Below are 16,159 nucleotides of genomic sequence, written 5' to 3' on the forward strand. Positions count from 1 at the left end.
AGGCTGAAGGAGGAAATCCAGTTTTTATAGGTTAGGAAACGTATCCCACCAGTGAACCGGGAAGTGAGTTCTCCACACTGGCGGGACAAACCACAGCACTGAATATGCAGGAACAAACATTCCCCAAGGCTTTCGGCCTGGTTCGTAACCGTTACACTGTCAAGCTCTGCACTGACGGAGCAGCTGCCAGCCAAGACTCTCCCAGCAGGTTACAAACGTGAAGGAATGAAGCTCCATCCTGGAAGTGTTAGGGCTTGTCTATACAACCGCTTAGTTGGCAGCACGTGCAGTGTGACTCTGTCCTGTCCTGGCCCATGGGGACCCTGCTGAGGGGCACTAAAAGTTCCTTCCTGTGCTGCGAGCCACACCATTTCAAAGCGGAGGTGGTAAAGTACACGGGGAACTGTTCTTGTCCATCAGCAGGGTCCACACAGATAGATAGTGCACGGCAGGTGAGTGTGTGGTAGATTCCCACTCTAGCTTGCAACTGAGGCTTTGTGTAGACATAAGAATGTAAGAATGGCTGTATTGGGTCAGACTGTGGCCAATGCCAGATGCCCCAGAGGGAGTGAACAGAATAGCTAGTCCTCAAGTGATCCCTCTCCTGTCGTCCATTTCCAGCCCCTGACAAACAGAGGCTAGGAGACACCATTCCTACCCATCCCGGCTAATAGCCATGAATGGACCTAACCTCCATGGATTTATCTAGCTCTTTCTTGAACCCTGTTAAAGTCCTGGTCTTCACAACATCCTCTGGCAAGTAGTTCCACAGGTTGACTGTGAACTGCATCAAGACAAGCCCACAGTCTCCGTCTTATATTAAAAGGGAAACTGAGGCACAGAGGGGCTAAACGACTTCTCCAAAATCTGAGGGTGAAATTCATCTGTGCAAAGAACTAGCATCTGGTCCACGTTCCACTTAAGTCCTTGCAACAATACTTAAATATTAAATAAACTTTGTACAGCTCACTCAGTGAGATCCCAGTCCGCTGCTTTAACCAGTCAGTGTGACTTAAGATACTGTATTGGTTAATACAGTTATATTAACATAGAAAAAGAATTGTGTTTGATAGACAATCTGGGGCAGTAACATACGTCTCTCGAATAACCAGTCCTTGCCTTCCCTGGCTCTCATATTGCAGTATTTTGGAGTTCCAGATATGAACTGTGGCGTGGGGCAAGAGTGTAAGAAATTACTTAGGAAGTTGCTACAAATCCATTAGCAAAGCACTTGATTAGCTAAATGAGATATTGTGCAGCATCCCCCCCCTCCTGGGGAGTTTGCCAGCCTTCTGCCCAGTCTGAAATTTATCCAAGTATTTCTGGCCTTTTTCCGTTTTCCCAGCCTGCCCCGATGGATTTTATGGACTGGAGTGTCAGAAAACCTGCATGTGTCTGAACGGAGCCCACTGCGATCACGTGACAGGCCGTTGCGTGTGCTCTGCCGGCTGGATTGGCCCTCACTGCAACCAGAGTAGGTTCCACGGTGCTACCATTCAAGCTGACCCTGTAGAGGGTCCCCACTGATGCCTTTCGAAGGTGAACTTGGTCAGAAACAGCTTGAAATAGATCCTATAGCAACCTTGTTTCTCTGTTTTAGTGTGTGCTCCAAAGAGAATGGTGCTTGCATGTCTTGTATTGCTTACTAGCACCTACACTGCCATCATGACACAGAAAGCACTGTGACCTCAGGTAGGGAGTAAGCAGCAGGCGGTGACAGATGCTGATTGAGATGTTAAACCCTGTTGGATGTTGCTGCACGAGGACAGTAACCCTTGTGTACCATGGACATAGAATCATAAAATACTAGAATCGGAAGGGACCTCGAGAGGTCATCAAGTCCAGTCCCCTGCCCTCACATCAGGACCAAGCACCGTCTAGACCATCCCAGACAGGTGTCTGTCCAACCTGCTCTTAAATATCTCCAGTGATGGAGATTCTACAACCCCCTTAGGCAATTTATTCCCAAGTTTAACCACCATGACAGTTAGGAAGTTTTTCCTAATGTCTAAACCTCCCTTGCTGGAGTTTAAGCCCGTTGCTTCTTGTCCTGTCCTCAGAGGCCAAGGACAACAATTTTTCTCCCTCCTCCTTGTAACATACTTTTTAGGTACTTGACAGCTGTTATGTCCCCTCTCCATTGTCTCTTTTCCAAGATCAGCTTTGATGGTAGACTGTGCCCTTCTAGCCAGAACGCCAAGAAATGTACAAGTGATGGGCCAGATCTCAGGTAGTGTAAATCAACCTAGCTTTACTGAAGCCAACGAACCTGCTCTGATTTCCACCAGCTGACAATCTGGCTCTGCATCCAGGACTCCCCTCTCCAGTGAAACTGCTGCGGAAGCTTTGAATGGCTGCCGGTAATCACTCAACAGGATGAAGTTGTCACTGGCGAATATTTTCCAAAGCTTTTCATGAGATGCCAGCAGCTCCTTAAGAGCATGTGCTGCAGAAACAAACATTGCGGGGGCAGGGGAAGACATCTTTCCTGCAGGGCACACAAAGCTTTGCTGTTGCCTTCACGTTGCTATGAAGAGTCAGTGCAGTTGCTTATGACAAAATAATCAAAGACCCTGTTAACGTCTTGCAAGAATGAAATCCGTCCTTCTCCCAGCGTGGCTGCCTCTGTAGGAAGGCGGAGGGTTTCAATGTAGTTTGAAGGCAGGTCTCAGACACCAATGTCTCTTGCACCATGGATGGCTTTCACCTTCCCCGGATGTGTGCTGTTTCCATGGGTCTTTGCCACTTTTGAGCTGTGCTCTTTATTTGATACTGAGAACAGCTGGGCCAGTCAGGGAGGATGAATGGACTCAGGAAAAACAAGTCCCCTTCTCCCTGGCCTCTGGACCTTCTCCCTTTTTTATAACCCCTGCCCCTAGGAAGGCTCTGAAACGCTGAGTTAGCGTCTCTTGTTTTTCCATCTGCCGATTGCTGGCAGATGTGGAAGTGCCAGAGTGGGCAGTTCTTGAGCTGCATCGAGCATGACTGCACTCAGGAAATCCCCAAAGGCTCAGAGAAGGCCTGTTCTTGCAGGACTTCTAGCCCAGTGTTGAAGACTGAAGAAATTCAGAGCCGCTTTGGACCTGGATGGGAGCTGTGCTGCATTTCTCTGACATGTTTATCTCAGGGGAATCGGGCGGGGAGGGGCGAGGGAATTTTGTCTATTTTGCAGTTTCTCTCTCAAAGTTCTGAATGGCTGCGTTTCTGTGACCCTAACTGCGGGGTCATATGGAGGTTTGGGGAGTCTGTATAAACAGCTTACTAATGGATTACTTGCAAAATATCCTGGGAAAATAACATCCATATTTGTGAACTTCTTGTAACATTTTGGTTGGTGAGGTTTCTGGTGTGTCCCCTTGGTCTAGTCCTAACGAGCTGCATTTCTGAATCAGCAGTAAACAATTTTTGCAACCAATACCGGTTACTTCTTGTTCCGCTCTACTCTGCGCTGATTAGGCCTCAATTGGAGTATTGTGTCGTATGTCCAGTTCTGGGCACCACACTTTAAGAAAGATGTGGAGAAATTGGAAAGGATCCAGAGAAGGGAAACAAAAATGATCAGAGGTCTAGAAAACATGACTGATAAGGGAAGACTGAAAGAATTGGGCTTGTTTAGTTTAGAAAAGAGAAGACTGAGGGGGACATGATAGCGGTTTTCAAGTATCTGAAAGAGTGTTACAAGGAGGAGGGAGAAAAATTGTTCTCCTTGACCTCTGCGGACAGGACAAGAAGCAAAGGGCTTAAACTGCAGCAAGGGAGGTTTAGGTTGGACATTAGGAAAAACTTCCTGCCTGTCAGGGTGGTTAAACACTGGAATAAATTGCCTGGGAAGGTTGTGGAATCTCCATCACTGGAGATATTTAAGAGGAGGTTGGACAGACACCTGTCAGGGATGGTCTAGATGGTGCTTGGTCCTGCCGTGAGGGCAGGGGACTGGACTCGATGACTCTCGAGGTCCCTTCCAGTCCTAGTGCTCTAGGATTCTAAGATTCTACTTTCCTTTCCCTACAGCCTGTCAAGATCACTGGTATGGCGAGAACTGCAGTCAGCCCTGCATCTGCTTCAATGATGCCACCTGCGACCCTGTTAGTGGACAGTGTCTCTGTGCGGCTGGATGGACCGGAGCCACCTGCCAGCAAGGTACCACATTGGGATCACTCCCTATGCCCGGTCTCTCCTCTGCCTTATCTCGGGGGAAAAAACCAGCCATTGGAAAAACAATCCAGGCCTCTGGGGGAGAGGCGGTTTGCATCTGTCTGGGTGGAGCGCTCTGGTATTGAGCCTGGACTATGGCTGAAATCATCTGCACTCGTGCTAAGAATCAGGCCTTGATCCAGCATGTAGTCCCAAATCTATAGGACTACGTGGGCGCTTAGGCTGTGTCCACACTCAGGGGTTCTTTCGAAAAAAGTAGCCTTTTTTCGAAAGAACTTCCCCTGCATCCAGACTCAAGCCGCGTTCTTTCGAAATTATTTCGAAAGAACGCGGCTTTTCTTTCGATGGCGGTAAACCTCGTTTCACGAGGAAGAACGCCTTCCTTCGAAAGTTCTTCTTTCGAAGGAAGGCGTTCTTCAATGTAAAGAGGCTGTCTTCGAAAGAGAGCATCCAGACTCGCTGGGTGCTCTCTTTCGAAAAAGCGGATTTCCGCTATCGAAAGATCCGCCTGCAGTCTAGACGCGCTCTTTCGAAAGAGCCTCTTTCGAAAGATGCTTTCGAAAGAGGCTCTTTCGAAAGAAGCCTGCAGTCTAGACACACCCTTACAGTTAAGTGTGTGATTGTGTCTGTTTTCTGGGGTCCTACAACCAGCAGGGCCAACAGCCACAGTGGGCTCAGGGGCGAGGTGGAGGGGGGCAGTTGGTCCATTGGTCCATTTAATGTCTGTCTAGTCCTGAACCCCCTCCCTTGCTCCCCACGTTACAACAGGCCTGATCTCTGCATTTTAAAACCAGCCTCGATCCGCTTCCTGACTGGTTTTTGTCCTGATTCCCCCCCCCCAGCGTGCCCATCTGGGTTCTACGGAGAGAACTGCCACCAGCAGTGCCTCTGTCGGAACGGCGGATCGTGTGACCCCGTCACGGGGCACTGCACGTGCCTAGAAGGATGGACGGGATTGGCTTGTGAGCAGGGTAAGTACCAGGAGTGGAGCAGCTGGCCATGTGATGTACGGGCCGCTGGAACCTGCAGAACAGCTGTTGCGCAGTTGGCCTACTCCCAGGAAGTTTTCCCTAATTTCCCTTCAGTCATTCCATGCCCCACGGTTGCAAGGAAACAGTCATTTGGCACAGGCGGCTAGCGGGGAGCGTTGTGTGTTCTCAGGGAACCCAAGTTTGAGCCCCGTTTGTGTTAAATGTAAAGGAAACGGGACTGCCAGTCTGCCGACCCAAAGCAGCCCTGCAGCTCTGACCTGAGCGCGCCCGTCCGGGGAGTCCAATGCACTCTCTGATCCAGCGGTGGCCAGCCTGCGGCCGAGGCCCCCCCTCATGCAGCCCGTTGGGGTTCCAGGGGTGCTCCGTGAGACACTTTGTTTAGCATTGTCCATGCACAGGGTCGCCAGATTCTGCTGGTTTCTGTCCATGTTGTTTTCCCTACCGAGATGACTGAAGTGACACTCATGCAAAGCCGGGGCATGTGTCGTGAGGCAGGGGCTGATGGCACCCACCGTTTTAAGAGCCGTGGGCTCCCTCTGCAGCCAATCCCGGCGCTGCTACGGTTCCGTCGGCCCCGCCCGCACGTTCTAGCTACACAAGCGCCGGGAGCACAACTCCCCTATCGCGGGCGACCCTCTTGGCTCTGACAGTCTTGGGGCCCACGGAGAGGCAGGAGGACCACTCACTGGCCTCGGTTGCTCATGGCTGAACTAATCTAACCCAATCTCAGGTGAGACTGCGCCCCAGAGGCAGATCACCAGTGCTCTATGGAGCCAGAACGCCAGGAGCCAAATGGCTGGTCCTAGGGCAAGCTGGTGAGAGCACGTGCCGACTGCAGGTTGCTGACACTGAAGCTGGGATGTGCCGCCCAGCCCGGACAGGCAGACGTGCAATGGCTTTGCTCCAGCCAGAGCGCTACATCCAGCAACGTGCACACTGCCGGGGGTGGGGGGGGGGAGGGGGCAGCCGGCTAAGCTCAGCCTCTGGGATCAAGTCAGAAAACTCGGCTGGGGGCCACACACAAATGAGAAGCAAAAACAACCCCTCACTGACGTGGCCTCTGGCTGAGAAGCAGAAAGACCCTCCCCCACATTCCCCTCGCACACCAGAGCCTGCGGGGCCAGGCCGGTAGATTTTATGTGCTTCAGCCCCATGGTGGGGCAGTAGGGAGGCTGAAGCGCCAGCGCAGGCTCCCCAATGCTGGGGAGGAACTGAGCCTCGGGGGCCGGATCCAGGCAAGTCTGGGGCCACATCTGACCCGGGGCCTTAGGTTCCCCACCCCTGAGTTACATGCTGCGAGCTCTGCGGTGTAAAGATAATACCGGCTCCCTGGAGCAGAGCCTGCTGGCCCTCTCCCAGGGAGCCAGCTGTGCTGCAGGCTCTGCAGTAGCTTTATACCACAGACCCCCAGCGTGCGGCAGCAGCCAGCTCTCTGGGAGCCGGTACACGCCAGGAGCTGATTTTGAAGCCGGCTCCCCTTGTGCACCGGCTCCCGCCTGCAGCCCAGCTCCCAGAGAACCAGCTGCTGATCCAGAGCCAGCAATGCTGTGTGATAGCTGGCTCCCAGCCCAGCTCCTGGGCTGTGGGCTGTGGGCTCCGTATATTACATCCCTAGGCATGCCAGCTTCAGCACCACTAGTGCCAGTCTGTCTCCCCGGCTCCCAGCCGCAGTGTCGATGCCTCTTTACTCTCCATCCCCCCGAGGCGTTGGGGGTTTGTAATTCTGGACTAAGAGCCTGTCACATTCTGTTTCTAAGACCACTTCAGTCACCTCTCTGGCTTCCCCCTAGAGTGTGCGCAAGGCCGGTACGGTGCCGATTGCCAGCAAGCCTGCGACTGCCGCAACGGGGGGCTGTGTGACCGTCAGACGGGGCTCTGCGTCTGCCAGGCCGGCTGGACCGGGCAGCAGTGCCAAAGCCGTAAGTGGAAGCTGCAAGTGCCCCGTCCCCCAGTGACAGCTTGGCCGACTTGCCAGGACAAGGAAATGGGTTTGGCCGGTCAGAGCCATCCCACGGATGAAAACATTGTGAGGCTCAAGAGTCTAGTTCCCGTATTTTATCCAAAGGCTGCTTCTGAAACAGCAAGGACAGCACAAGGCCTCCCTGCCGGAGGCAGCAGATACTTTGCTTGCTCCATCTCTTCGAGGTGCCAGGGAATTAGCGAGGAAATCAAGGTCCTAACACTGGGCTTGCGCAGCTGAAGAGAAAACACACCCTGGTTTTAGCTGTGTGGGCTTGTTCTGCCTGGCGCCGTGCGCCCCTCCCGGGCTGAACAAAGGAAAAGTTGGTGGTGCTGTCCCTCCGGTCCCCAGCGTGCTGCAGTCATGGGAAAGCCACGTCTCTTCCCCAAGACCCGAACGTGGCTCCCTCCTCTCTGAAGTCAGTGGCAAACCTGCAGGAGCAGACACCTAGCGCCACAGGTGGTTCTAAGCAGATGGCAATGGAAGGAAGTGAAGCTGAAATGTCATAGGCAGGCCTGCCGACAGAGGGGGGATAAAGGGGGCAGTTGCCCTGGGCCTGGTGATTCAGAGGTGCTCTGGGCTCCCAGCCGCCTCTGCTGCTACTCCAGGGCGTCATTTCGGGAGGGCGGGGCAGCCCTGAGTGCCGGGACGCTGTTTGCTTTTCTTCCCCTAGCCCTGGCAATCAGGGAGCGAGGGGAAAGTACTTGGATTCCGTGAACTACTCCTCTGCCCCCTTCCTTCGCCAGCCAGGGGTGAGAGGTGGGCGTGGAATCCAAGTACTTTCCCCTCGCTCCCTGATCACCCGGGATATTGGGAAAAAAAAAAACCACGTCTCGGCACGCATGACCCCCCCCTCCCAAAATGGCGCCCTTGATTCTACTGCAGCCAGAGCCTAGGGCTCCTTTGAACCGCCGCCGGAGTGGCTCTGCAGGCTGGCCGGGGGTCCCTTGCCACAGTCCGCGTGGCACTGAGACCTGGCTGCCTGCGGGCCTGCCCCTTCTCACCGAGGGATGGAGCCACCCCCCCAACCTTGCTGTGGGGCTGATCGTAGGAAAACCGCCACCCAACCCATGCTTGAATAGCTTTGTGCTGCTCCAGATCACCTTCCCTCCTCTCCTCTTTCCAGCCTCGGAGCTTTCTCTGTGCAGACCCTGGATACCTGCTGTCTGTCCTACGCCCCAGCAAGCTCGTAGGTCTGTCGTTCTGCAGGGCCTTGTATTCATCTTATCTGCAGGCTTTCTTCTGCGCCCTGGTGATCCTGGGCTATTAGCTAGTGTTGAAGGGGCGGCTGGCTTGAGACAGGAGCCACAGGGACTGAATCAAGTCCCAGATATCACCAAAGATGAGCCCCTCTCCCCCCAGAAGTTCCAGCGCCCACGGCAGGTGGGTAATTAGTCTGAGGATGCTAATCAAGTGCAGGCGAGGGCAGGAGGGAGTTGTCTGCTGCAGCCTTTTCCACCCTCCCCAGCCACATGGTTTTGGTTCTGGGCTTTTGTTGGGATGGTGCATTGTTCTCTGGATGGGCGGCAGGAAGCAGGCTGCCACCTGTGCGGAGATGTTGCTGGAGCATTGCTTGATGTGGGACCGAGGTCAGGCAAGTTACAAGAGCTGGTTGAGGCTTTCCAAAGCTAAGAAATCCTGAACTTTTCCTTCCTGAGTGTCCCCTTCATTGCTGCACTCTCCAGCTGAGCTGTGTGTACAGTACACGTCCCGCTCCCTTTCAGCCGCTCTGCACACCGGTCATTTGGAAGTCAGGTAGGTTCAGAAGTTAAAACAGGAAAAGAACAAGGTACAAATTACTTCAAGACACCAGGGCCTGAGGAAATGCACCTTAGAATACGCAAGGAGCCGATAGAGGAGGGATCGGAGCCTTTAGCGAGCATCTTTGAAAAGTCATGGAAAACGGGAGATTCTGGAAGACTGGAAAAGGGCAAATCTAGTGCCCACCCATAAAAAGGGAAATAAGAACAACCCAGGAAACTACAGAGCAGTCAGCTTAACTTCTGTGCCAGGGGAGATAATGGAGCAAGTAATTAAGGAATCCATCTGCACACATCTGGATAAGTAACAGCATGGATTTGTAGAGAACAAATCATATCAAACCAATCTGCTAGTTTCTTTGATAGGAAATCGAGCCTGGTGGATAAGGGGGAAGGGGTGGATGTGATGTACCTAGTCTTTAGTAAGACATTTGATACGGTCTCACATGCCCTTCTTATCAAGAAATTAGGGAAACACAAACTAGAGGGGCTACTATAAGGAGGGTGCATAACTGGATGGATAACGGTTCTCAAAGAGTAGTTATCAATGATTCTTTAAAATTTAGACAAGGAAAGTCTGGCCTGGTTCCCATCTGCTTGAAGAACCAGCCTCTGACGTCCTCCTAGGTGAGAGGATAAGAACATAAAAGAACATATGAATGGCCATACTGGGTCAGACCAATGGTCCATCTAGCCCAGTATCCTGTCTAGCGACAGTTGCCAATACCAGATGCCCCAGAGGGAGGGAACACAACAGGTAATCCTCACGTGAGTCCTCCCCTGTCAACCTGTGGAACTCCTTGCCAGAGGATATGGTGAAGTATGAAACTAGCCCCAATGCTAGTGATGATGCGATTCTACATGGTGCCAGGAGTCCTGCTGTCAGAAAGCTCTGGTGTGGCTGGGGGGGGGGGGGGGGGGCGGAGATTTTCACACCTAGCTAAGAAGCAGAGAATGTTTATGCAAAGAGCCATTTGGTGGCTCAGCACTTCCTTTCCTCCTTTTTTCTGCCTGGCTCAGCCCTATGGGCAGTGGGCATAGAATCATAGAATCATAGGACTGGAAGGGACCTCGAGAGGTCATCGAGTCCAGCCCCCGCCCTCAAGGCAGGACCAAGCTCCGTCTACACCATCCCTGACAGATGTCTATCTAACCTGTTCTTAAATATCTCCAGAGAGGGAGATTCCACCACCTCCCTTGGCAATTTATTCCAATATTTGACCACCCTGACAGTTAGGAATTTTTTCCTAATGTCCAATCTAAACCTCCCCTGCTGCACTTTAAGCCCATTACTCCTTGTCCTGTCCTCAGAAACCAAGAGGAACAAATTTTCTCCTTCCTCCTTGTGACACCCTTTTAGATATTTGAAAACCGCTATCATGTCCCCCCTTAATCTTCTTTTTTCCAAACTAAACAAGCCCAGTTCATGAAGCCTGGCTTCATAGCTCATGTTCTCTAAACCTTTAATCATTCTTGTCGCTCTTCTCTGTACCCTTTCCAATTTCTCCACATCTTTCTTGACATGTGGCATCATCGACAGGGGAAAGCTCGGCCTTCCCAAGCCACCTCACGTGGTCCTGCCCATGCCCCACCAGAGTCCCCCAGACTTCCTCCCCCAGCCAGCTGTTGTGAGGCTGAGGCAGGCCAGTTGGGGGTTGTGACCGCTTTGGCTGAGCAGTGCTTGTGGGCCGGGCTTGGCTGCAGGGAGGGCCTTGCTGGCCAGGGGTGTGGGCAGCAGGGCCCTGGCTCTGTGCCATGCCTGCTGGCCAGCTCTCCAGACCTTCAGAGCTGGAGCAGAAGGCACCTGCGCCGCCCTCTGGGGCTCTGAGGCTAGAGCAGGCTGCAGCCAAGCCGCCTCTCGGCTCTACATGGCTCCAGGCTTGGGGCAGGCTGCAAGCATCGCCCACCAGCTCTCGGGACTCTGCGACCACTGCAGGGCTCTGGGGCTGGGGGAGGCTGCGGCCCCACTGTCTGAGGACTCACCAGGGCTCTGGGGCTGGGGGAGGCTGCGGCCGCACTGTCTGAGGACTCACCAGGGCTCTGGGCCTGGGGGAGGCTGCGGCCGCGCTGTCTGAGGACTCACCAGGGCTCTGGGCCTGGGGGAGGCTGCGGCCGCACTGTCTGAGGACTCACCGGGGCTCTGGGGCTGGGGGAGGCTGCGGCTGCACTGTCTGAGGACTCACCAGGGCTCTGGGCCTGGGGGAGGCTGCGGCCGCACTGTCTGAGGACTCTCCGGGGCTCTGGGCCTGGGGGAGGCTGCGGCCGCGCTGTCTGAGGACTCACCAGGGCTCTGGGGCTGAGGGAGGCTGCGGCCGCGCTGTCTGAGGACTCACCAGGGCTCTGGGGCTGAGGGAGGCTGCGGCTGCACTGTCTGAGGACTCACCAGGGCTCTGGGGCTGAGGGAGGCTGCGGCCGCGCTGTCTGAGGACTCACCAGGGCTCTGGGGCTGAGGGAGGCTGCGGCCGCACTGTCTGAGGACTCACCAGGGCTCTGGGGCTGAGGGAGGCTGCGGCCGCACTGTCTGAGGACTCACCAGGGCTCTGGGGCTGGGGGAGGCTATGGCTGCCTCACCTTCCAGTTCTCCACAGCTCCGAGGTCCGGGAGGTTGTGGACCCTACTGTGGGACAAGGTGGGAGCATGGGCCAGCAGCTACACTGCAGAGGGCGGGCAGGCTGTATAGGAGCCAGCAGCAGCCGCACTTGGGGGGTAAGCCTGGACTCTGGTCGGAGGGGCTTGCCCCCCCAAACCATGGGGTCCCCCACCGCCCATGCTCAGCTTTTCCTCCCGTCTCAGCACCTGCTCTGGATTTGGCCCGCGTTTCCGCCCTGGCGGTCCGCTGTCCCAAAGAGAATAGCTCCGTCCCGCACCCAGCATGCTGGGCCCCGCTCAGCCTGGGCGTTGGTGTGAGCAACTCCCCGTCTGCGAGGGGCACTGGACCTGTTTCTGCCAGGGCTGAGTTTGGCCCAACGACCTCCACGTGTGAGCAGAAGAGTCAGAGAGGCGCAGAGCATGCGGGTAGTTACAGAGCATGGTGCAGAGTCAGTGGATCTCCTAGAGCACTGGTTTGTCCAGGGAATGGGTCATGGGCAATGGTGCCTTCCCCCCGGGTTCTCACAGCTCTGTCAGCCTGGCCCTTTGTGCCCCCACCACAGCACAGAAACAAGTGTGGTCTGTTTGAGCCTGTTCCCAGTCTCGCTAGTCCCAGCCCCGTGGACTGACACATCCCATCGGACTTGTCAAAACACAAAACGAAACATAAACTCCACCCCCCGGCCCGAGCAAACGAAGGGGCCATCAAAGCAACGTCTGATGTGCTTTGTGGCGGGGGAGCATAGTCGGGACGGCCCTGGGCAATGAAACGAGACCAAACCTGTAGCCCCGGTAACCCGCCTCTCCCGGCCTGTTTGGATCTCTGCAGCTTGCCTGGAGGGTTCGTTCGGAGCACGCTGTGCGCAGCAGTGTGTGTGTGGCGATGGAGCCTCGTGCCACCACATCACAGGCGCCTGTGACTGCCCCAGCGGCTGGCGGGGCCAGAGCTGTGCAAAAGGTGAGAGACTCGCACCCTCATCGCACCACCTCGGCATTCCGCTGCTGTGCAGGCTTCCTGATACATTCCCGGCGTGGATAAAACCATGGACACATGGGGAACCCATCTGATCTCCCTAGAGTAACAGACCCCGTGGGCCTAGATGGCTCAGGGGATGGGCAAAAAGTCTCCGAGGGGGAGCCGTGTTAGTCTATAACTTTAAGAACAGCAAGTAGTCCCGTGGCACCTTAGCGACTAACAAAAATATAGAGATAGTGTCATGAGCTTTCGTGGGCAAAACCCACTTCCTCAGATGAGCTGGAGTGGAAAAAACAGCAACGCAGAATTTATAACAGAAAAAGAAGGGGGGAAAGGCACCTGTCCATGGTAGGACCAGTGCTAATGAGGCTAACTGATGAGCACGGGGCTGTAGAAAGAGGCTATTGCTGTAAGAAATGATGCCGGCTGTTCGAGCCCCGTAGTCTGGGCACCACAGCATGGCTGGCCCTGATAGACAGCAAGAGTGACGCCTCAGCATGGGGCCCAGACGCTGACTTCCCACTTGCCTCTCTCCCGGTCCCACCAGGCAAAGGCAGCCCTGGGAAGCTAGTCCGGCTGGCGCCCTGCTGTACCTCTGCGGTTCCCAGGGCTGTTTCCTTGGCCTGTCAGTCTGGCGCCTCGCGAGGCACTAGGAAGAGAAAGGGCCAGAGGAAGGGACTGGCTGCGAGAAGCAGCCAGACTTTGAGATTTGTTCCCTTCCAGAGACGTCCGCTTCTTAACAGCTCCTTGGACAGAAGGTGCCCAGTTGGGACACGACATCCCTTCAGCTCCCATCGGTACTGGGGCTTTGCTGTCACGTGTCCAGAAAGACTGCAAGGGTACCGCACAGCCCCCTTGCTTCAGCTGTATTTCAGGGCCGGAGCAGTCCTGAGGGTGCTGGGCCCGAGAGAGAGTTTGCAAATCTTCGGTCTTGATTGTCTTTCCCCCTCCTTGTTTCCTTCCCACAGCCTGCCTGCCTGGTTCGTTTGGGAAGGACTGTGCCGGCCGCTGCAATTGTCCCCTGGGAATGCCTTGCAACCACATCACTGGCCAGTGCGGCTGCCCTCCGGGATTCACGGGCCACGGCTGTGAAAAATGTACGGCGAATGGAGCAGCTGGGTCAATCCATCACTCCTAATAATCCTCATTGGCCAAATAGCCGCTCCTGTGCCGGCCCGCGGCGCATGCCCACTGAGTCCTAGCCACGCGCAGGGAGCCAAAGCCAGATAGCAGATTCCACCCAACGGGGTAGCAACGCATCAGCATCAGAAAGAGCTGCCTGCCGTGGGTGGGAGCGAGGGCGGGGAGAGACAGACATGGGAGCAAATTCTGCCGTGCCACGAGTGCGGGTTGCAGATTCCTCTCTGCATGGGCGGAGGCATGACGGCAGCGGGAGCCTCCTGTCGGAAAGCACTTCCTGCCCTCTTCGGTCCCACTCCTCTGGGGGTCCTAGCACCTCCCCTGCGCCGGTTCCTGGTTTGGCGCCACTGGCTCCACACTCCCATTGGCCGGTTCCTGGTTTGGCGCCACTGGCTCCACACTCCCATTGGCTGGTTCCTGCTTTGTCACCAGGCTTTGCCGAGCAGGAATGGGCGGAGCTTGGTTTGAAATGCGACTGTCTTCATTTCTTGGCTTCTTTTGCTTTTTTATCTTGTACGTGTTGGCCACTCGCCGCCACCTAGGAGCTGGGCCTGCTGCCGGCTGCTTCTGGGGCCCAGCACAGTCTGTGGTGGCCAGGACAGGCTGGGAGCTGCCTTAGCCCCCCCCCCCCCCACTGCTCACCTGATCCCCCAGCAGCCATGAGACCCAGCGCCCAACATTCCTCTCTTCCCCCCAGTGCTGGGCCGCGCCCCGTCCTTTGAAAATCACTGCACTAGAGCATGGGGCTAAGGGGAGACGTTTGCCCCCCCCAATAACAGTGTGTTGTCTTCATCTCTTCTCTTCCCACAGCCTGTCTGGCAGGGACCTTTGGGCTGAACTGTGCCCAGGCTTGTCAGTGCCCGGCCACGAACCAGGACTGTCACCCTGTCACGGGGGAGTGTATCTGCGCACCTGGTTACCATGGAAACCATTGCCAGCTCAGTGAGTTCGCTCGCCCCTTTGTCTCCCGTGTTGTCGGAACTCACGACACTTCCCCGACAGCATCCCCGCGGGACGCGAGCCAGTCAGGGGCAGCGTTCCGCACGCTGCGCGCCCCAAGGAGCATGCGCTGCACGGCGGGTGGGAAGTTTCTTCACAATTCACTTCTCAGAGGACGGGGGGCGCCACCTTTCTCCGCCACACTGGATACTAGTGAGGGCCACAAACTGAACCCCATGAGCCTTGGGACTGCTCCAGTATGGCACCTCCAGCGTTGCTTGGTCCTTAACGCAAATAAGTTTTGATTTGCTTCATTTCGATCATTGCTCTGGAGTGGGGCTGGGGAGGAGGGGTTTGTATGCAGGCTGCCCCACGGAGAGAGGGCAACCCGAGCCCTCTCTCACCACAACAGCTTAGGGCCTCTCCGTGGCTGCTGCAGAGGAGTGCAGCTGGGGGAGGAGTGCTGGGGGACAGACAGACACATAGACAAACAGATACACAAACAAACACTCTGAAATATATAATAGCTAGCTGTCCCCTTCTCCACTCCTGCCCCTGCTGGCCCAATGGGGTTATGGCTGTCCTGGTCCCCATCTCTGGCCCTTTGCTGCCCCCCTGAGTTCATTCTGCAGTATAACTGTCCCTGCTAGACTCTCTCCTTTCCATTTTATGAGAACCAATCAAATGCCAGGCACATCCCATTGTCCTGGCACAAGCAAACCCGATCCTTTCTGTAAGTTACGATAAGAGGAAGCTTCCTACTGACTTTGGTGGCCCTAGCTCTTACCATTTAGAAGAAGGTCTTGAAGAAATGGACTCAGCCAGACAGGTGCACATTTCTAAAATCTATAGCAAGATACGATTTGGTTAGTGCAAGATAGAACCTGGGATTTATCTTGCATCTGAGCAGCCAGGCTTTACGGCGGCAGGCACTGGGAGGATGAAGGAACCCAGAATGCCCTTGGCGCTTTGATTATTCCTGTCACACTCTGTGGGTTGTAGCTAATCAAAACAGCCCGTTCCCTCAGGCAGTCCGTTAGGCAAGAACAGCCCTGGCTCCCTCAGTCTTCCCTAGCAGCAGGCCTGGTTTCCTTGGCTCTCCGTGCGCTTGTTATTCCGATTAGTCGGGAAATCAGCAGCATCTCACTCAAAATAGACAGGAAATGACCTTCTTCCAGCCTTCTCTGGGTCTTGGGCACTCGTTCGTCTCCACATCACTCATGCCAATGGTCACCGGTTGCGCATGTAAACGGGGTTAACCACGGTTTGCCGTTGAGTAAATTAACGGACGCTGTAGATTGCCAGCGTGCTGCGCCCTGTTTCTAATCAGCTTGCCTTGCCCTCGCCCAGTGAGCGTTTAGTAATAAAAATCGGCGGAGACCCTGGCCCTGCGTATGTCATTGCACCGGCAGCATGATCAGTACCTGGGCTGGGTCATTTTTCTAAGCATTGGGGGTTTTCATTTTTCTCCCCCCAGGATGCTCAGCTGGTTGGTACGGCCGCAATTGTCAGCAGCAGTGCAAGTGCAAGAATGGAGGCTATTGTGAGCCCACCACAGGGATGTGCCAGTGCCCCGCCGGGTACGTTGGAGCTGACTGCAGCACGGGTGAGTGGTCAGGGGATCCCTGGGGACGTCTGAGGCTGAGGA

At 55.1% G+C, this 16,159-nt stretch overlaps 1 protein-coding gene across 4 annotated transcripts in view; it reads left to right on the forward strand.

Moving 5' to 3' along the window:
* MEGF6 (multiple EGF like domains 6) overlaps positions 1 to 16,159 on the forward strand; it is a 287,060-nt gene that overhangs the window by 257,489 nt on the left and 13,412 nt on the right. For all 4 annotated transcript variants that reach the window (XM_075906529.2, XM_075906530.2, XM_075906531.2 and 1 more), the window contains 8 exons: positions 1,346 to 1,474; positions 4,012 to 4,140; positions 4,998 to 5,126; positions 6,938 to 7,066; positions 12,286 to 12,414; positions 13,401 to 13,529; positions 14,383 to 14,514; positions 15,989 to 16,117. In XM_075906529.2, the coding sequence (XP_075762644.2) occupies positions 1,346 to 1,474; positions 4,012 to 4,140; positions 4,998 to 5,126; positions 6,938 to 7,066; positions 12,286 to 12,414; positions 13,401 to 13,529; positions 14,383 to 14,514; positions 15,989 to 16,117 (1,035 nt within the window). The remainder of the gene's footprint in view (positions 1 to 1,345; positions 1,475 to 4,011; positions 4,141 to 4,997; positions 5,127 to 6,937; positions 7,067 to 12,285; positions 12,415 to 13,400; positions 13,530 to 14,382; positions 14,515 to 15,988; positions 16,118 to 16,159) is intronic.

Source organism: Pelodiscus sinensis, chromosome 24 (assembly GCF_052426305.1).
Source record: "Pelodiscus sinensis isolate ZL-2025 chromosome 24, ASM5242630v1, whole genome shotgun sequence".
Lineage (NCBI taxonomy): Eukaryota > Metazoa > Chordata > Testudines > Trionychidae > Pelodiscus > Pelodiscus sinensis.